The following is a 26,292-nucleotide window of genomic DNA, read 5'->3' on the forward strand; positions in this document are numbered from 1 at the left end:
TGTTCTTGATGGTAAAGTGGTAAGACGCAATGCAGCGTGCGTGAGTGTTTTTTGATCATTGTGTGCGTTTTACTTCTTTGGTTACTGCTTGTTGGTTTTCTGCTAAATTGATGTGTAACCCCCCAAAAATGAATCATTTATTTCACATCTGTCTTGTGGGATATTGGAGACCTGTAGCTTAGTAGTTAGAGCTCTCGCTTCGAAAGCAAGAGGCCCTGGGTTTGATTCCCAGCAGAGCGAAACATTGGGCAAGTTTCCTTACTCCACACGCCTCTGTTCACCTCGCAGTAAGTAGGAACCCCACCGGGTTGTTAGTCGATTGGCGGATTGTTTTTTTNGTGGGTAATAATCCCTTTAAATAAATACATAATAATTTGATCACTCAATCCACAACTGCTTGTAGGACTTCAGCACCTTGGGACGTACTCTCAACGTGAAAGGCGCTATACAAATGTAATCTTGTTGTTGTTTTAGGACACTGTTGTGCGCAATTGGCTGCCGCATTTTGCCCACAAATATACAGTCAATTCACTTTACAGTGTGTTCTGTGAAGCGCTTTGGGACGTCCTCCTGACGTGAAAAGCGCTATATCAAATGCAAGGATTATTATTATTATCACTCAATCCACAACTGCTTGTAGGACTTCAGCACCTTGGGACGTACTCTCAACGTGAAAGGCGCTATACAAATGTAATCTTGTTGTTGTTTTAGGACACTGTTGTGCGCAATTGGCTGCCGCATTTTGCCCACAAAATGTACAGTCAATTCACTTTACAGTATATTCTGTGAAGCGCTTTGAGACGTCTCAAAGACGTAATAATATCAAATGCAAGAATTATTATTATTAATGCTCTGCGCAAATTGGCTAGCAATAAACAGTCATTTCACATTACAGCAACTGTCTGTGAAAAGCTTTGAAGTTTAAGGTGCTATGTCAAATTCTGTTTGCCCTTAGAATACAGAGTTAAGATCCACTTTACAGTAAATTCTGTGAAGCGCTTTGAGATGTTCCCACTGCCCCACGTGAAAGGTGGAATATCAAATTGAAGGATGATTATTATTATTATACTGCATTGTGATTGTGCTATTAATATTCTGCTATTTCACACAAAAGCTGCAGAGGGTGCTGTTCTTCCTCAGAGGCTGCTGCTTAACTCCCAACGAGTGGGAACGATCGCTCAGAGGGAAGGGATGTGGGTCAGAGCTGTGGGCAGGAAGATGGTGGCAAAGCCTTGAGCATTTCATCCTGAGCTGTGTTGCCCACCAGGAAGCTCGCAGGGAGTTCCTGGTACCTACCATCCACCACGTGAGGGCTCAAACTCACACTTGTTGGGACTTCAAATGACCAACCAGTGACTATCCTCCTTGGGCTGGAGGTAAACGGGGTATCCACGGAGCCGAACTGGCTCCAAGGTGACATGTTTGCCAACGGAATGTCAGTTGAGCCCACGTTGAGCCCACCCTTTTTGGTCTGAACCAGGCGGGTCCACAGTATTCCAGGGCACGGCTGGTGACAGCACGGCCAGCCTGGCTTACCGGCAGGACCTGGAAGGGCAGACCAGTCACCGGAGGCAGGGAATCATCCCACTGCACTCCTGCTAACCCTGCAAGCCAAAGCCCTAATGGGTAGGGTGGTCCCAGCTGGACAAGCAGCAGGAAATCTTGCTGGACAGCAACATCAATGGTAAGCTACGAGGTTTTAGCTGGTTAGACTCCAGCAGTTACCCCCAACGCAACCTTGCCAACCTGTGCTTAATACTTCCAGACTTAGGAAAACAGGACGTGTCCCTCCAGGGAGAGAGTGTGCGTTCCATTCCAACAATTTATGTCTGGGATTTCCATGTGAGGGTGGGATGACTGGAATTCTCAGTTTAGTTTGAGTACCCTTAAGCACGGTGACGGTTTTCCAAATGGAAATCTAAACTCCTGATAATTTAACCCGAGCTTAACTTGTCACCACCACTTAAATCAACATGGTGTCAATATCCAAGCATCATTGTGGGCGAAATGCACCAGCCAATTGTGCACAGCAGTGTACCACAAGCAGTTGTGAATTGAGTGACCTAATTTTTTTTGGGGGGAGGGGAGGAGGGGATTATTACACCTAGAAAATGATGACTATCATTAAATTATTATTGCATAACAATAAACTATTACCACTGGAAAATGGATGACCAGCACAGGGGAGATACTGCCTACTCCCCCACCCCCCCACCCCTTAAATCGTCTCAGCTGCATGAATGCAATAGAAACATAAACCGAAAAATAAATGGCAATTAAAAACGAATACCCTGAAACCCCCCCAAAGTGCTTCCTCTCTGGTTTGCTTCCCTGAGTGCGAGTGAGCAATGCCTTTGCAACCGTTGTGTCAGTTCGGGGAAGTGACTCACTTTGGCAGTGTCACTTCTGAGTTTTTTTGGAACAAAACTGGCGGAAACTGCGACTTTTCTTACTGCCTGTGATGTCGCTGTCAGAGCTTAAAAGTGCCAGAGTTCCCAGAGCAGAGCAGAGCAGCCCAGAGCATGGAACTGGAACCCAGGGTTATCAGGGAGGGTTACCTCGTCAAGAAGGTAAGATGTGTGTGTGTGTGTCTGTGGGTTGTGTGTGTGTGTCTGTATGTATTGTGTGTTGTATCTGTGTGCGTTCTGTGTGTGTTGTGTGTGTCTGTGGGTTGTGTGTGTCTATGTATTGTGTGTGTGTGTCTGTGGGTTGTGTGTGTGTCTGTATGTATTGTGGGTTGTGTCTGTGTGTGTTGTGTGTGTGTCTGTGTCTGTGGGTTGGATTTGTCTATCCCTTGTTACTGGTTCCACTTCTCTTAAAATCCCTGGACTCCCACAACGATCGCCTGTGACATGAACTTGTGTGAAATTGACATGAGTTTAAATAACCCTGACTGTCCTTCTTTGCAACTCACATGCCCGTTGAGCGTTTAAAAGAAGAAAGAACCAAGGATGCACCTGCAATATTGTCTCCTGTGGGGTTGTTTTTCTGTAGGACTCTGGGTGGGTTGTGGGTGAGAAGGAACTTTCTGCACATTATTTTTTTAGTGAGAACATTGGAGTTTCTATTTTACCTCGCACAAGTGGACTGACGTGCTTCCCAGTTTAACTTTCCATTTGTGTTGTCTTGCCTGGCTATTGAAGAGAGACCATTTGAGAAAGAGTCTTGAGCAAGCAGTGCAATTGTACCCCTCACTATATTGACCTGTTCTTGTGACCAGTTATATCTGGGGGATTGATGACCAGGACACTGGAGAAACTCCCTTCTCTTTTGAGAAGCTAGGAGCTTTCCCGTCTTAATGTCTCAGGTGCATTATGCAACATTATTAGAAACACATCTGAAAAATAAATTGCATTTAAAAAAACAAAATCCCAAAGAATTCCCTTGATGTCTCCCTAAGCGCAGGAGAACTTTGCCTTAACCTTATAATTATTTATAATCGTTCCATAGGACTTGATCAGAGAAAGGTAATGAAAGGTTTTAAGGTATTTAAATAATTATATTGGATTGACTGTGTTTGCCCCTCAAAATATACAGTCAATACACTTTACAGTATATCCCTGTGAAGTGCTTTGAGCCGTCTCAAAGATATGATAAGGCACTATATCAAATGCAATAATTATTTTTATTAATATTGTTCAATCGTTATTAATATTGTTCAATCGTTTTCTGCAAAATATTTTGAATGAAAACAACAACAATAATTTGCACTTATTTAGTGCCATTCATGCGAGGTAGATATTGGAGCGCTTGACAGTGGTGGAGTCTGACAACGTGAACATGAAATGATAATTCTTGCTAGGGTCGAGTTATCAGACGCCTTTCATGTTGGGAGAACGTTTCAAAGCAGTTATCCTACTCTTTTTGAAGGAGCATTCCACATTATAAAGCGCTTTGAACATTCTACTTCGTGAATGGTGCTATATCAGTGCAAACTGCTTTCGTTCCTCTGCCAAAAAAGAGGAGAGCATGGATGATTTAAAGGTATTTATTTACTAAATACAAAGCTCCGAGACACCACCCCTCGTGAAGGGTGCTATATAAATGCAAGTTGTTGTTATTACTGCTAAAGGTAATTACACCATTAAACTCAGACCTTCCACGAGACCAATGAAAGCTTATCATGGACATGACATTACCCACGATCTCTGAGGAAAAGTTCTGCATCGATGATCACAGTGGAGCAAAGCTCCAAAATATTTGTCCATCCCCACTCTAATAGAACAAAGGGAGTTGGGGTGGGGGGCGGGAGGAGATTGAGGTTAGGAGGAATTACTTCATGTGAAGGGTGGTTAACAGTTGAATTCACTACATTTGACTCCTGTGTGCTTCAATAGAATCACTAATTTCAAGAACTAGACAGGTACCAGAGATGTAATAAATAGGATTAATAAATAGAGCATTATTTATTAATACAATATAAATACAATACAATTTACATTCAGATAGCGTCTTTCAGGTTTTACTCAGCTGGATGGACATTGGAGCTGGGGGGAGAGGGCAAACGATGACCAAAAGCACAGTCAGAGTTTTAAGGCTGGCTTTGAAAGTGAGGAGAGGTGAAACAAGTCAGAGGGCTTCATCTTTTAAAGATCTGGATCACATTCTTCTCAACACGATTGTTCTAAGGGACCAACTTGAGCTGTGTAGACCTCTTTATCTACTGTGCGCAATTGGCTGACGTGTTTCACCCACGAAATACACAGTCATATCAAATGCAAGGATTATTATTATTATAATTTAGCGCATTGAAACCTCAGAATCACCCGTGTTCTTCCCTGAACACTTTACTGCCCATTGGAAGGAACAGATCCCACAAGGGTGCATGTTTATTCACAAGATCGGTTCAGATGAGGAAGGCCCTTCAGCCCATTTGATTTCATCGTTACAGAACACCCACCCTATCGTCCTCCTATCACATCATCAAGCTTTTTTTAAAATGAGTTCCAGCATCCAAATGTAACCTTGCTCCTGAAGTCAGTGTCCTTCAATTTAAACTCAAATGGCTCCGAGATGCAATCCAGAGTTTGATTTTTTTTGTTTGATGTCAGTTTTCCGTGCAATTAAACTTAGACACTGAGAAGGACAGAAAATAAAAGCGGAAAATGAGGGTTAGAGTTGCACAACTTCAAACCAAGTTTTATGGTTATTCATGCCTAATTTTGACTCGTATATATCTATTTCCAGCAGCCCGTAAATAAAGTTGATCATTCACATCGTGGTTGTTTGTGGAGGTGTGACTGTGCGCAAATTGGCTGCCGCGTTTCACCCCTCAAGGGAAACAACAGTCTGCGGGTGGCAACTCGTGTGGGTGGCCAATTTTATAGCAATAATAATTCCTAAGTTAACTTTCAAGTGAGTGGGACGTCCGAAAATGCTTCACAAGTGTAGGGGATGGTGTGTGTTTTGTGGTCAAAAGTAAACTCTTAAAGTAACCTCCTCTCTAAAATGTAGCAGCAGTTTTGGTGGTCCTCCCCCACAGTCTGCAGATCATCCAGAACTCTGCAGCCTATGTCCTCTCCAGCACTAAGCTCTGCGACCCTATCACCCCCACCCTTGCCCAACTCCACTGGCTTCCCATTGCACAGAGAGTACAGTTCAAGATCCTGGTCCTCACCTTCAAAGCCCTCCACGGTCTCGCTCCTCCCAACCTCTGCGACCTCCTAACCCCCTCCCATCCTGTCCCCTCCCTCCGCTCAGCGGGCTCCGGCCTGCTTCACGTCCCCCGCCTCGCTCGCCCCACTATTGGCGGATGGGCCTTCTGCCACTCTGCACCCATCCTCTGGAACGCTATCCCGCAGTCCCTCCGTCTCACTCCCTCCCTCGTCACCTTCAAGACCCACCTCAAGACCCTCTTCTTCGACCGTTCTTTCAATATCCCTGCTTCCCCCCACTGCCCTCCACCCTCTCCCACCCCAACCCTCGGGTTGTGTCCGTAACTCTGTCTGTCCAGGGCTTTGGGACGTCCTCCCGACGTGAAAGGCGCCATACAAATGTAATTTTGTTGTTGATGTTGTTGTTCATGTTGAGGTTTTCAATTGACAGTTTTAAACTCATAACTCCAGGACAGTACTCTCTTGTATTTAGGCACAGTCCACCTTTGGTAATAGATGCACTCATTCCAAGTACAGTGGATTCCACTTCACGTCTTTTGACAGACGTAGTCAATGAAGTAGAGTAGTTGGACAGAGGAAGTGTTCAGAGCTGATGTGTGCTGTAGAGACTGCTCATTGTACAACCAGTTTTTAAGGCAGCAAAACACTTCCTCAAGTAATGTGTGCCAATCTCCTATTACTAATACTAACAATTATAATAATAATATTTCTTGCATTTGAAACTGCCTCCACGGTAGACACTCCATTAAACAGTGAAATCAGAACTGTCTATTCATCCTCCTACTTCACATTGACAGTCCTTGCATTTGATATAGCACTTGTAACGTCGAAACAACTTGAAGAGCTTCGCAGATTTTTTTTGTAATACGATTTTTTGTATTCGTAGATGATCGTGGCCGCCCGATTTGCGCGCAGTCTAAGATCATGACCACCCCCCCCCAAACCCACCCCGCCCCATTGTAATCTTCTTGAATATACACAAACTGAGTCGTTGCTGTACGAAATTCGCTACCACATTCACCTTCATTTTGCATCACAGTAAAAATCCTATGAAGCCCTTTGAAACGTTTCGATGCGGTGATAAGACGCTGTAATAATATTAATCCATGCATTTGATATAACGCCTTGTCACGTCGTTGAGACATCTCAAAGCGCTTCACAGAATATACAGTAAAGTGAAGTGACTGTGTATTTTGTGGATGAAACGCAGCAGCCAATTGCGCACAGCAGACGTCCCAAAACGTACCTGACAACCTCACTTGGCACCCGAGCTAGGGATGGGAGTTGACACTGATGCCTATTGTAATTGGAAAGCCTCAAACCAATCGTGCAGGCAGTCTAAAACCTGATGGTGAAATGAAGCAGAGAAAGCAGAATAAAGTGTGACATGTGATATGATCATTATCACAGCTGATAACATCACAATGGTTTGGCTCGAAGGGCAGGAACAACACAGAACAAGACAATAATCTCATCCGGTTGATACTGGAGGTAAAACATAGATCAAGAGGTGGTTTGACTGATATCAAGTGGCCTATTTTACTTTTAGTGCACGGAAGTAACAGAACAAAGAACAGATTTGGGACTTGGAATTTCTTTCCTGTTATCTTTTGCTCCCGGCTCGAGTACTTATTAGGATTTGTTACTTATTTAAAACGAACTTGCTGCTGACTTGCCTCTAAAGGCTGGGTCTTGCGTGGCTTTCCCAAACCTACGACAGAAACGTATATCCATTTATATTGTAGTTCTTATTTGGGGTCAGCCTGGCTCAGTGGTAGTACTCTCATCTCAGAGTGGGTTCAAGCCCCACGTTGGACAGGCTGACACTCCATTACTGTGCCGGGGATGGGGGGGTGGGGGGTTTGCATCGTCAGAGGTTCCGTCCTTCAAATGAGAAATTAAACTGAGGTCTCATCTGCCTGTTCAGCTGGATGTTAAACATCCCATGGCGCTATTCAAAAAGAAAAGGAAATTTCCCTCTCCTGGTGTCTTGGCCAACAAACCCCCAAATACTTTTTTGTGATTCACTCCATGGCTGTTTATGGGACGTTGCTGTGCACAGATTGGGTACTGTATTGATCTGTCCATTTGTTCATTTGTTTACAGTGAAAATTCTGTAAAAATTATGATGTTTTGTTGACCTCGCGAGGTGCTGTATCATGTGCGATTATCATTACTATTTGACTGTATGATCTAAAAAATAAGAGCACAAAAGTGCAGAGTGCACAGAAGTACTGACCCATCACATTTGCTGCTTACGCATATCATGCATTCTATTTCTTTATCCTTCCAAGGTAAAATTCTGCAGAAGTTTTCATTTCTCTTTTAGAAGAAAGATTGAAACCAAACATTTTCTGTTATTCACATGAGGTTTGCAAAGTGCAAACTGATTTGCATCTTGTCTCTTGTTACTTGTTTTGCCGTTTAGAAAAGCACTTTACGACGCACGGTAGTATTACTGCATACTGCAAATGTGCCCTCAATAGAATAAAAAATATGCAGTGATCCTCACAGTAGTTGTAGTATGGACACAGTGTGGAGTTCGTAATGAAGTGGTTAGAGCATTTGTTTCGCAAGCAATAGGACCCGGGTTTGATTCCCCATCGGGGCAAAACCTTAGGCAAGTGTACTCCACACACCTCTGTTTACGAAGCAGTAAGAAGGAACCCGGTCGTTGGTTGATTGGCGGATTACTTTCTGGGGGTAATAAACCCTTTTAAAAAAAATTGATCACTTAATCCATGACTGTCTGTGGCACACTGCTGTGCCCACTTGGCTGCCACGTTTCATCCATAAAACATACAGTCAAATTCACTTTGCAGTGTATTTTATGAAGAGCTGTGAGACATCCCAATGATGTGGTAAGGGTTTAATTTGCAAATTGTGTACGGTGGGCACACAGCCTGTATGTGTGAGCTTCAGTTAGTGGTCACTGAGGCCACTTCCTATAGACCTCGTTGTATCCTGACACAAGACCAGCTATTTGCCCAGAAGTTGAACACAAAGTCACAAACTTTATTCACAATACCACATGTGAAAAGTACTTGCATAACATCCCAACTCTTAGTCCTCCCGACGTGGAAGGCGCCACACAAATGTAATCTTGTTGTTGTTATTGTTAGGATTCGCTTCATTTGCTTACTTTTAAGCGATCATGGAGAAAGGACTTGAATAGGAGCCAAAAGATCACAAACAACTCTTGCTTGTGAGTTCCTTCTGCACCTTGCAATGAAATGTACAGTATAGCCAAGTTCAGCAATTACACCCTGCATTTACACTGCAGTAAACTGCCAAATTCTATTGTATCCATTGGATGAGTGCAATATTTGGAAAGCATTGAATATTATAATATAATAATATAATATTGAATAAACTCACACCATAGTGTAGTGCTGGGGGAGCGCTGTATTGTTGGAAGTGCTGTCCTTTGGATGAGATGTTAAGCCAAGGTCCTCTCTTCCCGTTCAGGTGGATCCAAAAAGAGAAGAGAGACTTTCTTTGTGTCCAAGCCTAGGGTAAAAATTAGTCATTCACTTTATGGCTGTTTGTGGGTCAAACTGGCTGTCGCATTTGAATACAAAATACCCAGTCGCTGCACTTTACAGTGAATTCTGCAAAGCATTTTGAGGCATCCTGATATGAACACCACCGTATTAAATGCCAGGATTATTATTATTAATAATTTAACGGTGCCTTGGACTACTGCAGACATGCTTTCTCTCTCTCACTCTCTCTTCACCTTCTGTCTGATGATTATATGGTTCTCCATTAGGTACCAAGAACAAGTGGGTTAAAATCCCAATTGTGAGTTCTATTATTCTGAAAGTTCTCTATATCTAAATATAACTTCCTGTCAACTGTCGTTCTGACATTTCCCGGCCTTTACACCCTCCACAGCACTTCTGCTTTTCACATTCTCAACTCTCACATTATTATCATTAATAGTATTAGTATTGAGAATGTTTTTATTATTATTGTTTGATATAGTGCCCTTCACATCAGGACAACAACAACAACAACAAAATTACATTTATAGAGCGCCTTTCACGTCGGGAGGACGTCCCAAGGCGCTGGACAGTCGGGTCAGGACTCGAGCAGGGGGGAGAGGTGGGATAGGGGTGAGGGAAGGCAGAGAGGTGGGAGAGTGATCGAAAGCACAATCGAAGCGAAGGGTCTGGAGACCGGCCTTGAAGGAGGCAAGGGAGTAAGCGAGGCGAAGTGACTGTGAGATGGAGTTCCAGAGTGTGGGGGCAGAGAGGCTGAAAGCCTGGCCACCGATGTTAGGGCAGGTCGGGCGGGAGACATGGAGCAGGCCAGAGCCCGCTGAACGGAGGGAGCGGGCAGGTTGGTAGGGAGTCAGCAGGTCAGAGAAGTAGGAGGGGGCAAGGCCATGGATGGCCTTGAAAGTGAGGACGAGGATCTTGAATTCGATCAAGTTGATTATGTGGTTCTACATTAGTTACCAAGGAGGACGTACCAAAGCGCTTCGCAGAACATACTGTAAAGTGCTGTGGTTGTGTATTTTGTGAGCAGCCAATTTGCACAAACAGCCTTAAAGCCAATGATCAGTTTTATTTGGGTTATTGTTAGCCAGGACACCGGGAGAAACTTCCTTCTTTTTTCGAATAGTCCACTTGATCAGACACAGACAAGACCTCAGTTTAATGCCTCATCCAAAACGACGGCACCTCCAAGTAACAATAATCAATTGGTCATTTTCAATCTACAACTGTTTGTGGGACATTGCTGTGCGCAATTGGCTGCCGCGTTCTCCCACAAATATACAGTCAATTCACTTTACAGTGTGTTATGTTAAACGCTTTGGGACATCCTCCCGACGTGAAAAGCGGTATATCAAATGCAAGGATTATTATTATCCCACCCCGCAACTCGGGTGCAAACCCTTGACTGTACAGATCCTTGGGATGTCCTCCCGATGTGAAAGATGCTATACAAATGTAATTTGTATGTTTGTTGTTGTTATTGTAACCTTGCTGAGATCAGCAGCATCATAACATCATAGTCCCGTAGCGTAGTAGTTTAGCTCGCTCACCTGACATCCGAAGGATCTAGGTTCAATTCCCGGACGTGGCGAAACCTTAGGCAAGTTTCCTTACAGCACATGCCTCTGTTTATGTAGCAGTATGTAGGAACCCAGTTGTTATTCGATTGACGGATTGCTTTCCAGGGGTAATAATCCCTCCCAAAAAAGAAGATGTGGTCACTCAGCCAACGGCAATTGGCTGCCGAGTTTCACCCACAAAATACACAGTCAATCCACTTTAGAAGAAATTCTGTGAAGCCGTTTGAGACGTTTCAATGACGTGATGAGGCGCTATATCAAATACAAAGATTATTATTATGGTGTCTGGCATGACTGCACATTTGCACTATTGTAGTTACAACACAGCATGGGTGCAAGTCATTCTTCAGTACCCCTTCATGATTCAGGCTGGGTAATGAGGTTTGGGAGCCTTATTCACTGCGGTGTGAATTTGCCACTGCTTCCTCATTTCTCTCAATCCAGCTCTGTCTTTTGCTCCTGACATAGTGCCTATAGGGGGTTTATTTCAGCAGCTGTGGCCTTTGAGAAATCTGGGAGTGGTTCTGATATTTCTGTGGGGTGTAGTCACTGCTTATTTTGTGGGCACACCCGGCAGTCGATTTGTGCACAGCAATGTCCCGCAAACAGCCATGAAGTGAATGACCAGTTTCATCTGGGGGGTGTGGAGGGGGAAGGAGCGGGAATTATCAGTCAGGACACCGGGAGAAACTCCCTTCTTTTTTTCAAGTAGTGCCATGGGATCTTTGACATCTACCTGAACTGGCAGATGGGACCTTGCTTTGATATCTCAAGGATGGCACTACCAAAAATGCAATGCTCCCCCAACATTGCGTTGGATAATCAGCCTAGAAAGTTGGCTTTGTGTGTCAGCCTGTCGCAGTGATAGCACTCTCACCTCTGAGTCAGAAGGTTAGATGATAGTCTTAAATGACATTTCAATGCATTGCTGGGGTGTGCTGATTTTTCGGTTAAACCGGGATCATGTCTGTGCCTGTTCAGGTGCGCTATTCAAAAAGAGAAAGGAATTTCTCCTGGTGTCCTGGCCAACAATCCCCCAAATAAAATTGTTCAATCACTCCACCGCTGTTTGTGGGACACTGCTCTGCGCAATTGGCTGATGTGTTTCGCCCACAAAGTATATAGTAAATTCACTTTACAATATATTTTGTGAAGCATCTTGAGATGTCTCAATGATGTGATAATGGCGGTATATCAAATGGAAAGATTATTACTATCAACTATCACTCTACCAAGCCAGGCCCCAGACTAGGAAGAGCAACCTGGCTTCTCCTTAAATGTCGGATTGAGAGAGTGTGAGACCTTCAGTGTTTCATTTACTGAGACATCTTTTCTTGAAACATGAATTCCTAACCCCTTGTGAACTGCTGACAGTTCCAGTCGATCCAGACAATGAAATGTCTTGGACTTCTTTGTACTCCTCTGTGATATATAAAAAAATCTGGGATTAAAATAAATGCATCAAAGTGAGTGAGAGCATTGAGGTGGAAGAAATGAGGTGTGTGGAGTGTAAATGGACTGTGAGTGAATCCCATGTCCGGGTGCTGTGTTGAGAGAAATCTCAACAAATATCCTGGCTTTGTGGCTGCTTACCAAAGGTGTTATGTAAAATGCAAGGATTGTTATTGTCACATTGTCAGTAAATCTGCTTCCAGGCCTCCTTGGGCGCAAATTAAATTAATTTGTTGTTCATTAGGTGCATACGACTGAAACTTGCACCATCAAAATGTTTCCATTTAATGCACATGAGTCAGAAAGGAACTAATAATAGGAACTGTGATTGACATTTGGATGCGTAATGCTGCAGCTAACAAACAAGAAGTTACAGTCCTGTACACTTACACTAAAATCCTGACTTTTATGTACCATTTTGTTCACTCTTTGGAGGACGACTTCCAGCCAATCTCGGAACTCCCTGTATGCCACATGTTTCTGAATTTTCTTATCTTGCCTCGGGAGCGGAATAGGAGGAATTGATTTGTCAGACTCCGCCACTATGAAGCACTCCAGAACCCTACCCAGCGTGAAGGGTGCTATATAAATGCAAGTTGTTGACGTTGTTTGGCTCTGGGTGTCGCTTCCCATGATCACAAGATTGTTTCTCATCGTAATCTGGTCTCAACCTTCCAGAACACCCACCCTACACCACCATCCCCGCCCCTCCCATCGCAGTGTCAAGATGATTTCTAAATGACTCCAGTGTCCTGACCTGAACTAAACTTCCTGGACACTTTACACCATGAGCTTGTGGAGATATTTTCAGTTTTGTAGCTTGAGAAGGGATGGACCGAGCAATTGTGCACATTCCTAGAGTGAGTTTTTACTCAGTTTCTCTGCTTTCATGGTCTCCGTCCATGTAATTCACTTTCCTCAGTAGAGAGGACAAGCAGGCAAGTTAAATTATATTGTTTGGGCTTATCGCCCCTCTTACCACCCTTACCATTCTCTTACCAAGAATGTCTCAAAGCGCTTCACGGAGAGAGTTGAGGGAGCCCAAACAGGTTTACGTATCAATACATAAACTCCTTTATGCGGTAAACTCCAAATGAGGGGAATGAGTGGGTGGGTAATGACTGAAGATGCAGTTGAAGAGCAAAGGTTTTTCATATTTTTTGAGTTGGGAGGGAGGAAAGCAGAGTAACAGAGAGCGGCTTTGAAGTGGTTTGAAGCATGTTTGAAGATGATGGTGTGGGTGTGGGGGCAAATGGAGCATGAAGCAGAGCAAGCCCTACAGGATCTTTTGAGAGGTTAAAGAGAAACGTGGTTCATAGCAAATGTGACACGGTGTGATTCAGTCTTTCCTCCCATTGCTAAGTAAATTCACGAGTTTACATGAGTCTCACCCATGTCCTAAGAGCATGAGGCACCTGTAGACAAGGGAACCAGGATATTAAGATGTTTTGACAAATCCTCTGAGCTCAGAACCTTAGAACTTGAACTCAAGCTTTGCAGTGATCTGGGGGAATCTGCGGCTCAGCTCGACTATGTTGGTCACCACAACATAGAAAAGTGGTTGCCCATTATCATTGAATGGAGTGATCTCGGTGAGACGACTCGAACCACTAAACCGATCCTTTTTTCAGAGAGTCGGTCCAGGACAATAAGTACAATGGCCTCCTTCTTTACTGTGCATTTCTATGGTCCTACAGTCAGGTTGGTAGGGGCTTAGAGGGTCGCAGAGGGGAGCAAGGCCATGGAGGGCTTTGAAGGTGAGGACCAGGATCTTTAACTGTATCCTCTGTGTGATGGGAAGCCAGTGGAGTCGGGCAAAGATGGGGGTAATAGGGTCACGGAGTCTGGTACAGGAGAGAACATAGGCTGCAGAGTTCTGGATGATCTGCAGCCTGTGGAGGGAGGAGCTGGGGAGGCCAACAAGTAGGGACTTTGCACAGTTAGGCCTGGATGTTATGAATACGTGTATGAAGGTCTCGGCGGCCTACAGTGTGAGACAGTGGCGGAGCCAGGCGATGTTGCGGAGGTGGGGTAAGGCAGAGCGGATGTGGGGTAGAAAGGGTAGTTGAGGGTCAAACAAGAAGCCAAGGCACTGTAAAACACACTGTATTTGTGCTATGACTGCTACTGCAGATCCCGTGGGAAGGGAGTTTCTCTCTTCCGATGTCTTGGCCAACAAATCCCTCAAATAAAATTGATCACTCACTCCAAGGCTGCTTGTGGGACTTGCTTTGCGCAATTGGCTGCCGTGTTTCACCCACAAAATACATACTCTCTCGATTTCACCGTAATTCGAGAAGACGTGAAAAAGCACTATATCAAATGCAAGGATTATTATTATTATTATTATTATAATTCCTGTGAAACCCTTTAAGGTGACTCAAAGACGTGATAAGAATCTGTACCAAATACAAGGATTATGATTATTGTTAATATTATCATTATTACTGTGTTTTATAATGTGTCTTGTCTTTTTCCTCCCCTTCACAGAGAACCGTGTTCAGTTCCTGGAAGGCAACATGGGTTGTCCTCTTAGAAGATGAGATTAAATTTTACGATAAAAAAATTGACCAGAGCCCGAAAGGAGTGATTCCACTGAAGGAGAGTTTGCTGACCAGCCCATGCCAGGAGTACAATAAAAGAATGGTCTGTAAACCAGAATAAGTTTTTTTAACACAACCTTCTCTTTCCAATTATTTAACACTAGGGGGCAAAATATGCAGAATTTAACATCGCATTCGGTTTGGATGCGTTACCAAACACTACAAATTTCACTGCTAAAACTTATAAAACTAAGGTACATGTGTGTTCGATAGAAGTAATATAATAATATTATTATTATTGATGCCCCATTGATGACCTCCGCCGTATTATTAACGTCCTCTGTCACTTCAACAAATTCTATTTTTCTGTCCCTAACCGTCTCCTTTTTACAATGGACGTTCAGTCCCTGAACACCTCCATCCCCCTGCAGGCCCTCCATTTCTTCCTGGAACAGCGGCCCAACCAATCTCCATCCACCACCACACCCTCCGCCTCGCTGAACTTGTTCTCACATTGAACAACTTCTCCTTTAACTCTACCCAATTCCTCCGAACAAAAGTGTCGCTATGGGAACCCACATGGCCCGAGCTATGTCTACCTGTTTGTAGGATACATTGAACAATCTCTGTCCAGTCCTACTCAAGTCCCGTCCCTGACTTTTTCTTCCGCTATATTGATGACTGTGTTTGTGTTCTCGCCCCGAGCTAGAAAACTTCATGAATTTTTTTTCCAACTTCCACCCCTCCCTTAACTTCACATCCCTGACTCTTCCCTTCCCTTCCTTGACTTCCCTATCTCCATCTCGGGGCAGAGACTATCCACTGACATTTACTAACAACCTGCCGACTCCCACAGCTACCTCTAATACACCTCTTATCACTCTGCTTTCTGTAAGGATTCCATTCTTTTCTTCCAGTTTCTCCGCCTCTACCGCACCTGCTCTGACAATATCACCTTCCACACCAGAGCTTCTGAAATGTCCTCCTTTTCCCTCAGCCGAGAAATTTCCCTCCACTGTGGCAGACTGTGTCTGCTCTATTTCCCACACCTTTGCCCTCACCTCTTTGCATCCCCGCCCCCAGAACTGTGATAGGGTGCCGCGAGTCCTACCTTCCACCCCACCGACCTCTATTTTCAACGGATAATCCTCCACCATTTCCGCCACCTCCAGCGTAATCTCACCACCAAACACATTTTTCCCTCTACTCCCCTCTCAGCATTCCGCAGGGACCGCTCCCTCTGTGACTCCCTGGTCCACTCCTCCATCGCCACTAACACCTGCTCTCTCTCCCTCCCCTGGCACCTTCCCGTTCACCTTCTCCCATACCACTGTCCAGGGCTCCAAACACTACTTCCAGGTAAATCAGCGATTTACATGTACTTCCATCAACGTAGCACAGTGTATTCGCTGCACACGCCGTGGTCTCCTCTACATCGGGGAGACCAAAAGCAGATATGGTGATCGCTTTGCCGAACACTTCCATTCTGTTCGCAAGTGCAACCCTGAGCTTCCGGTCGCTTGCCATTTTAATTCTCCTTCCGACTCCCACTGCGACCTTTTTATCCAGGGCCTCCTACGCTGTTCGATCGAAGCTCAACACAAGCTCAAAAAACAGCACTTCATCCATTTCCTGGGCACCTTACAGCCCTCTAGGCTCAACATTGATTTCAACCACTTCAGACCCTAACCGCAGTTCCCATCTCCTCTCAACCTTGCATCCCCACACTCCCCTTCCCCTCTTCTGCAACCATTAACACATCCTCTGGTTCTTAGATGCATATGTTCGTTTTATAATCCATCTATTACCTTTTGTCTTGCACCATCAACACCTCTAATCTCATCATCTTCTGTCCTCCATCTAAAAATGTTCATTATGTCTTTCTTTCCCCCCCGCTTCTCTACTTCCCCTTATAATCTGTTCCCTTCCAACAACAACAATAACAACAAAATTCCATTTGTATAGCGCCTTTCAATATCGGGAGGATGTCCCAAGACACTGGACAATCAGTGTTTCGGACCCGAGCTGGGGGTCAGGATCGGGAGGGTGGAGGGCAGGGGGGGAAAGAGGGTGATTGAAGGCACTGTTGAAGAGGAGGGTCTTGAGATGGGACTTGAACGAGGCAAGGGAGTGGGCGAGGTTAAGGGACTGTGGGATGGAGTTCCAGAGGGTGGCGGCATAGTGGCTGAAGGCCCACCCGCCAATGGTGGGTTGGGCGAGGCAGGGGACATGAAGCAGGCCGAAGCCCGCTGAGCAGAGGGAGCGGGCAGGATGGTAGGGGATTAGGAGGTCGCAGAGGTGGGGTGAGTAAAGCCATGGAGGGCTTTGAAGGTGAGGACCAGGATCTTGAACTGTATCCTCTGTGTGATGGGAAGCCAGTGGAGTCGGGTGAGGATGGAGTTGATTCCAACATCCCCCAGTTCTGTTGAAAGTTCTTAGACCTGAAACGTTAAATCATTTTCCTCTCTTCGTGGATGCTGCCTGACCTACTGCGCGTCCCCAGTGACTTCTGTGTTTAGAGTAAAACTAGCTGTACCCGTTGCAGCCATGCTTACAACCAAAGGATCCAATATGGAAAGTAGTCAGACAGACAGACAGACAGACATTTAATCTTTATCTATACTCATATGGGAGGACTCCTGTGGGAGGATTCCTTTTGGGAGGACTCAGTGGGAGGACTCAGCACTTTAATAATATAATTTTGTTGTTCTTGCCGCAGTTTAACTTAATCTGTGTTCTTTATTTTGCTCCCGCTGCTTGGCCATGTGCATGCTCTATGACGCAGGATCCCACAGCAGCACAGTCAGCTGGCACGGCCACCAGGTGTAAATGCAGTGCGTGCATACATAAGTAGGTGCTCAGTGACGCACGATGCCTCAGCGCCACTTTGACTAGCAGCCACCAGGTGTAACTGCAGTAAAAAACTCAAAACTGAAAATAAGTCATGAACGATAGGAGATACCCGAAAACAAATAGGCCCATGTCACTCCCAAGTGCAAGAGCTTTCCGTTGAGGTATAAATGATATCTCTACATCTATCGGCTATTGAGATCCTTCTTGGAGTGCAGACAGACATTGTCATTTTATTAGTATAGATAATAATCTTTGCATTTGATATAACGCCTTATCACCATGTTGAGACATCTCAAACCGCTTCACAGAATATACTGTAAAGTGAATTCACTGTATATTTTGTGGGCGAAACGTGGCAGCCAATTGTTTAAAACATTCAAACAAGAAATAGACAGATTCACAATTCTACAGGGAATGAAGGGTTCCTGGATTAGCTATAAGGTAGAGGAGGAAGAATTTGGTCTGATCTGTAACTAACAAAGTGAGCAAGATGAAACCGAAAGGTCTTTTCCTACTTTCTTGCATCGAATGAACTACAAAAGATGTTGCGCTTTGCAGGAGCTCTGCTTCAGAATGAACCTGGTGCCCCCCCAGCTCAGTTGGTAACACTATCGCCTCTGAGTCAGAAGGTTGTGGGTTTTGAACTCACACAGTCTAGGCTGACGTCCCAGCACAGAGCTGGGGGTGGGGGAGTGGAGCGTGCTACCCTGTCAGAGAGACCATCCTTCAAATGAGATGTTAATCTGAGGTCATGTCTGCCTGTTCAGGTACACGTGAAAGATCTTATGGCACTATTTGAAAAGAAAATGGAGTTTCCCCCTGTGCTCGCTAACAATTACCCAAATAATAAATTGGTTTGTTCTTTGCCCTGCTGTAATTCTTTGTTGCCACATCCATTTTCCCCTAGTTTGTTTTCAAACTCCGGACAGCAAAGAATCAAGACCATTTCCTGCAAGCCTCGCACCTTGAGGAACGAGATGCCTGGGTGCGGGATATTAAGAGAGCATTAAAATGTATTGAAGCGGGCCAGAAATTTGCCCGAAAGTCAACGAGAAAATCCATCAGATTGGCTTCAGATATTAATTTAGGGTAAGAACTTTCACTCGGTTACCCTTTATTTTGTGTTAATATATTTTTATGTTAATGTGCTGGTGAAGCAGGTTCCAGATGAGTTTTCAATGCAGCTATAATAATAATAATCCTTGCATTTGATATAGCGGCTTATCACGTCATTGAGACGTCTCAAAGCCCTTCACAGAATATACTGTAAAGTGGACAGACAATGTAATTTGTGGGCAAAACGCATAGCCAATTGTGCAAAGCAGTGTCCCACAAACAGTCATGGATTGAGTGACCACAATTTTTTAGGAGGGATTATTACCCCCAGAAAGTAATCCACCAATCAACTAACAGCCGGGTTCCTACTGCTAGGTTAACTGAGGTGTGTGGAGTGAGGAAATTTGCTTAAGGTTTCGCCCCGCCCGGGAATTGAACCAAGGTCCTCTCGCTTGTGAGGCCAGTGTGCTAAACACTACACTGCGGGACTCCATAGATGAGAGTGTGATTATTGTGCCATCATCTCTGAGTTGTTGCCTTAAATCACCAGATAACTGACCTCTGAGCCAGGAGGTTATGGGTTCAAGCCCCACAGTGCAGTGCTAGGGGAGCGTTATATTATCATAGGCATCGTGCTTTGGCTGAGACATTGCAATACCTGTTCAGATGGATACTAAAGATATCATGGCACTGTTCAAAAGGAGAGGGGACATTTTCCTAGTCTGCCCCAGCCAACACACCTGCAGCTAAATTGGTCATTTACTTCACGGCTATTTGTGGGACATTGCTATGAGCAAATTGACTGCAATGTTTGCCTGCAAAGTACACAATCACTAACAGCAATTCCCTTTTAACATTGTAGGAGCTGTATTAGGTGCAGAGATTACTATTGCATTTCGTAAATATCCCGCAGATCAATAAAGCATGCACCTAATAGCTGTTTGTTGGTGCAAATGGCTGGACCTTGTTGGTGCAAATGGCTGGCTTGTTTGCTCACAGCCACTGGACAACCCCTGGAAGCCAAAGCCCTAACTGGTGGTCCTAGCTGGAGAAGAAGTGGGAAAGCTTGTCAGATAGCAATATCAATAGCAAGCTATGCCTGAACAGCTTATTGGAATAGCTTAGTTGGTTAGACTCCAGCAGTTACACTCTGGGGTCCCCAAGCCTTGACTGCAATCCTGTACCTAATACTTTCCAAAATTAGGAAGCAGAATGTATCCCCCCCACCCCCCTCTCCCTAAGGAGAGAGTACGCATTCCATTACAATAAATATCTCTGGAATTTCCATGTGTCGGTGGGATGTATGGAATTCTCAGTTTGGTTTGGATTCTCTTAAGCACGGTGATGGGTTTCCGCATGTATCAGACATCCGGCTGATCAAAAATAAAGTTGTTTTACACTTGACAGCAATCACTGTGAATCACTTTGAGACATTCCAAGCATGATTTTTGTTTGGTCAGCCGGGTGTCTGTCACGTATGACCCATCACCATGCTTAAGATTATCCAAACCAGACTAAGTGTTTCACATGTGTACGCCACCTACACATGAAGATCTCCCTCAATTTCCAGTGCAATAAAGTGCCAAAGAAATGTCATAAAATGTTCTTTTTCTCCAGTATAATTGAACAAGTGCGGGTGATTACATTGTGGGTCCTGTGTTAGATATTCACTCCCCTTTGTTTTGATTTTAGTACTTTATACCTCTCTATGAAGCACTTGGATACTGGCGTGAAGGAAATGAAATTGCAAAAGGAAAAAAAAACCTTCAATCATTGTTTCACAGGTGAATATGAAGTTCAGACATCCTACCCACTCCAACCCTTCGGCAGGACCTCGAAGGGCAGACCAGTCACTGGGGTCAGGGAATCATCCCACTCAGCTCCTGTTAACCCTGAAATCCAAAGCCCTAATGGGTAGGGTGGTCCTTGCTGGACAAGCAGCGGGAAAGCTCGACAGATAGTGATATTGATGGCAAGCTATGTGGTTTTAGCTGGTTAGACTCCACAGTTACCCAACGCACACGCTGGGATCCCCAAGCCTTGGCTCTTTCCAACCTGCACCTAATACTTTCCGGAATATAGCTAAGTGCTCCAGGACGCTACCCCACGTGAAGGTCGTTATACAAATGAAAGTTGTTGTGGTTGTTGGTGTTGTAAGGAAGATGGGTCCCTCCAAGGAGAGAGAGCACATTCCATTCCAATAATCTATCTCTGGGATTTCCATATATAGATGGGATGCATGGAATTCGCAGCTTGGTTTGGATACGCTTAAGCAAGGTGATGGGTTTTCGCATGTGTCAGACACCCGGCTGACACCCCCCACCCTCGAATGTTCTCACTGTGTCCATCCACGCCCTCCCCCACACACTCCCACAGGATATAATTTGTTTTCTGAACAAAGATTGAAAGGGAAAAATTCAAAACAAATCTGCGAAAACACTGTTTCAGTGAGCAAGAAGTAAATGGATGGAATAGGCTGCCTAGGAAGACGGTGGAAACAGAAAATGTTGATTCTTCCTAAAGCAAATTAGATAGATTTCTTTTAGGAAATAATATCTTGAGATACAGAATATAGTTTGGGACATGACATGTCCATGCGACTGCCAAGGTAGTGGGAGATGAACTGAATAGACTTTGGTTTTCTTTCTTCCAGCAATTCTTATGTTCTTATGAATTTGGCTATTCACCTGATTTCTGTTTTTGTTGCTGCTGGAATATAACTATAAAGCTACAGTAATTACACTTGCATTTCGATTTATATAAGCACCCATTTTCACATTGGGAGGATATGCCAAGGTGATGGATAAGGTTTGCACATGAGCTGAGAGTGTGGAAGTGCGGACTTCAAGCCAACGCATCATGTGAAGCGTTTTATGCCATTTTAACGTGTTGAAGTGCTCTATTATATTACACGTATCAAAATATTAATGAGAGTAACAAAATAACAATAGAATCAGATAGAGGTGTGAGGGAGTATGGGGATAAGGCAGAGTGATGGTACAGAATGAATAGCTTTCCTCTGAGAGCCGGTGCAGACAAGGCGGGCTGAATGGCCTCTTTCTGCGCTGTAAATTTCTGTGATTCTATGAGTCAGAGGTTGAACTTAGGGGCAGTGTTGCAAAATAAGGGTTTGAGCATCTTTCGATGATCTTTCCTTGTGTGTCAGCCTGGTAGCACGCTTGCCTCTGAGTCAAGGTTATGGGTTCAAGCTTGGAATTATATGGTCTAAACTGACACTCCAATGCAGTGCTGAGGGGGGGTTTTGCATTGTTAGAGGTAATACTCTTCAGATGACATGTTAAACTGAGGTCTCATCTGTTCCTGTTCAAGTGGTCGTTAAAGATCCCATGGCACTATTGCAACTATGTAATAAGATGCTACATCAAATGGAACTTCATCCCACAGTCCATTTGCCTCGATCGCTCCCTTGTCTCCTTCAAGGCCTGCCTCAACACCTTCCTCTTCGACCCTCCTCTACTACTTGGGTCTCGACACTACACCAAATGCAAGGATATTTATTATCATTTCTTTGTTGTTGTTGTTGCAGGCATCTGCGTGATTGACTGGCTATTGTCGTCTAAGTCAGTGAGGAATCGCCGTGAGGGAGTTCTGCTGGCAGCTGCCCTGGTGTGCGAGGGCTACCTGCAGCCAGCTGAGGACAGAGCCAAGGAGGTCGCGGAACAAGTGGCTGAGAGTTGTTTTGCCGACGAGGCTGACGCCTATTATTATTTTGTAAGTAGCGAAGAGTAAACCGAGGTCCCGTCTGCCTGTTCAGGTGTAATTTGGGACACAACATGTGCATGAGAATGCAGGATGGTGGGAGGCGAACCTGGATGGACCTTGGTCTTCTATCATCCAGCAATTTTCATGTTCTAAGTGCTGGGCTCGCACTTTCGAAGCTCTGCGCTTTTGTATTTACAGTGGAGCCCTAGTGATCCATGTCCTGATTATCTCTCTGAGATACCGTCCAAAACAAATCCAGCTGAGGGCAGGCATGAAGTTGCATGGCAGGCAAACGTTGAACCCCACAAAATGGCTACCCCAAAGAACATCGAACCCCCAAAATGTCGAACCTCCCAAAAGTGAAATCCCACAAACCTGAATCCCCAAAAACTGAACTCCAAAAAGGCACCCCACCAAAAACAGTGGACCTCCAAAATGTGAACCCCCTAATCACAAGCACTAAAATGGTAATCCGCAAAACGGTGAACCCCATAAACCGTGAACTCAAAATGATACAGTTCAATAAAATAGCCAGCAAACAAAGTACCGTTGTTTCATCGCTGTTTAACTTATATCTAAATCACTGTTTAACTAGCACCTAAACTGTTGCCTTATCAATCAGTCGCTTTTTCAAATGTTGCTCTTATCCACATCGTTCGTTTAAAGCTCTGTAAGCGCTATAATAATAAGAAGAAGAAGAATAAGAAGAATAAGCCTTGCATTTGACAGAATGCCTTACCCCACATCTTGGGACGTCCTCCCGACATGAAAGGTGCTACACAAATGTGATCTTGTTATTGTTGTTGTTACTCGAGACGTCTCAAAACGCTTCACAGAATATACGGTAAAGTGAATTGACCGTGTATTTTGCGGGCGAAACGTAGCAGCCAATTGCGCACAGTCCACAAACAGTCGTGGATTGAGTGGCGACTGTTTTGGCCAGTATCTCGCAGCAGATAACCCAGGCTGCGGATCACCACTGTAAATCCTAACACATGTTGGGGGGTGGTGGGGTAGAGGTGGGTGGGGGGTAACACAATCTTTTATTTTTGATTTTCCGTTCCGAAAGCACAGTTTACAGAAGTTGCAAACTGGTACTTCCAGTTTAAATCTGAATTGCAGGGAGTGCAGTACAACAGAGTTGGTGCTCATTATGGAGCTGAAGATGCTGTTTCTTCACTGCTCTACTCAAAAGCGAGAGTATAGCACTTCCTGCTGCTGCCTCTTGATGGTTATGTAACTAAGGTCAGTTTGAGACGTTCTGTGGTTTCATCACTGCGGGAAGGCAGATGTCACTGTCTGATTACTGTGCATTGTTTCCTCTGTCTCTCTCCCTCTCTGCCAGGCTGACAGTGGCTTTTTCAGCGAAGGAAATTCGAGTGAAGACGATGATATTTTGAAGGAGGAGTTCCGAGGAGTGATTGTAAAACAAGGATGTCTGCTGAAGCAGGTGTGAAACAGATAGTGTACATCTGATACGCACTTAAAACTGATAATAATAGTTTGTCACTCAATCCATGACTGTTTGTGGGACACTGCTGTGCGCAATTGGCTGCCACATTTCATCCACAAAATACACAGTGACTACACTTTACAACAACAACAACAAAATTACATCTGTATAGCGCCTTTCACGTTGGGAGGACGTCCCAAGGCGCTGAATATATTCTACAACTTTACAATATATTCTGTGAGGCACTTTGAGATGTCTCATTGACGTGATAAGGCGCTACATCAATTGCAAGGATTATTTCACACACACACACACACACTGACCCCCCTCCACACTGACCCCGCCCCACACACACACTGACCCCCCCACCACACACACACACTGACCCCCCCCCACACACACACTGACCCCCCCACACACTGACCACCCCACACACTGACCCCCCCCCACACACACACACTGCCTCCCCCACACTGCCCCCCCCACACACACACACACACACACTGACCCCCCCCAACATCCACACTGACCCCCTCCGAACACACACACTGACCCGCCCCCGAACACACTGACCCCCCCCCCCCACACTGCCCCCCCACACACACACACTGACCCCCCCCCCACACACACACCACACTGACACCCCCCCACCCACACACACACACACACACTGACCCCCCACACACACACACTGACCCCCCCTCCACACTGACCCCGCCCCACACACACACTGACCCCCACACACACACACTGACCCCCCCCACAAACACACTGACCCCCCCACACACTGACCACCCCCCACACTGACCCCCCCCACACGCACACACTGACCCCCCCCACACTGCCCCCCCCCACACACACACACACACTGACCCCCCCCAACATCCACACTGACCCCCTCCGAACACACACACTGACCCGCCCCCGAACACACACACTGACCGCCCCCGAACACACACACTGACCCCCCCCCCCACACACTGACCCCCCCCAACATCCACACACACACTGACCCCCCCGAACACACACACTGACCCCCCCCCCACACACTGACCCCCCCCCCCAACATCCACACACACACTGACCCGCCCCCGAACACACACACTGACCCGCCCCTGAACACACACACTGACCCCTCCCCCGAACACACGTGCAGACCCCATCCCGAACACATGCGCAGGCACCCTCCCAAACACACGCGCTGACCCCCTCCCGAACACACGCGCTGACCAACCTCCTCCAAACACGCGCGTTGACCCCCCCGAACACGCTCGCTGACCCCCCTTCCCCCGACCATGCGCGCTATCCCCCACCCCGAACACACGCACTAACTCCCCGAACACACGTGCTGACCCCCCCCAACACACACGCAGACCCCCTCCCGAACACACGTGCAGACCCCCTCCCGAACACACACGCAGACCCCCTCCCGAACACACGCGCAGACCCCCTCCCGAACACACGCGCAGACCCCCTCCCGAACACACGCGCTGACCCCCTCCCGAACACACGCGCAGACCCCCTCCCGAACACACGCGCAGACCCCCTCCCGAACACACGCGCAGACCCCTCCCGAACACACGCGCAGACCCCTCCCGAACACACGCGCAGACCCCCTCCCGAACACACGCGCTGACCCCTCCCGAACACACGCGCTGACCCCTCCCGAACACACGCGCAGCCCCTCCCGAACACACGCGCAGACCCCCTCCCGAACACACACGCAGACCCCCTCCTGAACACACGCGCAGACCCCTCCCGAACACACGCGCAGACCCCTCCCGAACACACGCGCAGACCCCTCCCGAACACACGCGCTGACCCCTCCCGAACACACGCACTGACCCCCTCCCGAACACACGCGCTGACCCCCTCCCGAACACATGCACTGACCCCCTCCCGAACACACGCGCAGACCCCTCCCGAACACACGCGCTGACCCCCTCCCGAACACATGCACTGACCAACCCCCTCCAAACATGCGTGCTGACTCCCCCCCCCCCCCCCCCTCGAACACGCGCGCTGACCCCCCCTATGAACGCGCGCTGACCACCCCCCCGAACACGGGCGCTCACCCCCACCCCTGAACACGCGTGCTGACCCCCCCCCCAAATACGCGCGCTGAGCCCCCCCCGCCTGAACACACGCGCTGATCCCCCCCGCGAACACCTGCCAAGTGGAACACAGGGCGCTTAACTTTACATCGACATGTGCAAAACTTCGAAGGATATCTTAACCCCCCCCCTCACCTCCACCCCGACAACAGGCTGGACGCAATTGGCTGCCACGTTTCACCCACCAAATATACAGTCACTTTCACTTTGCAGTGTATTCCGCGAAGCGCTTTGAGACGTCCCAACGGTGTGATCAGGCGCTGTGTCAAATGCAACGATTATTATCGTGTTGCTGAAATGTCTCAAAGCATCTTCAAATATTCTTTTTCCGTCATGTGTAGGGATTGTGTACTTGTAAGCCAACTGTTGGATCACTGGCCCAAGCTCAATGTTTGAAGAA

The 26,292-nt window shown here is 46.2% G+C and overlaps 1 protein-coding gene across 1 annotated transcript in view; it reads left to right on the top strand.

The window, feature by feature from the left end:
• Positions 1-2,441: 2,441 nt before the first annotated feature.
• The window catches only part of plek (pleckstrin), a gene marked incomplete at its 3' end in the record, with an annotated part of 50,048 nt that continues 26,197 nt past the window's right edge, over positions 2,442-26,292 (top strand). The window contains 6 exon segments of the mRNA NM_001292738.1: positions 2,442-2,570; positions 14,641-14,796; positions 18,454-18,635; positions 20,295-20,386; positions 22,150-22,334; positions 23,671-23,775. Coding sequence (NP_001279667.1) covers positions 2,523-2,570; positions 14,641-14,796; positions 18,454-18,635; positions 20,295-20,386; positions 22,150-22,334; positions 23,671-23,775 — 768 coding nt within the window.

This window comes from Callorhinchus milii, unplaced genomic scaffold (assembly GCF_018977255.1).
Source record: "Callorhinchus milii isolate IMCB2004 unplaced genomic scaffold, IMCB_Cmil_1.0 Scaffold3, whole genome shotgun sequence".
NCBI classification, from domain to species: Eukaryota; Metazoa; Chordata; class Chondrichthyes; order Chimaeriformes; family Callorhinchidae; genus Callorhinchus; species Callorhinchus milii.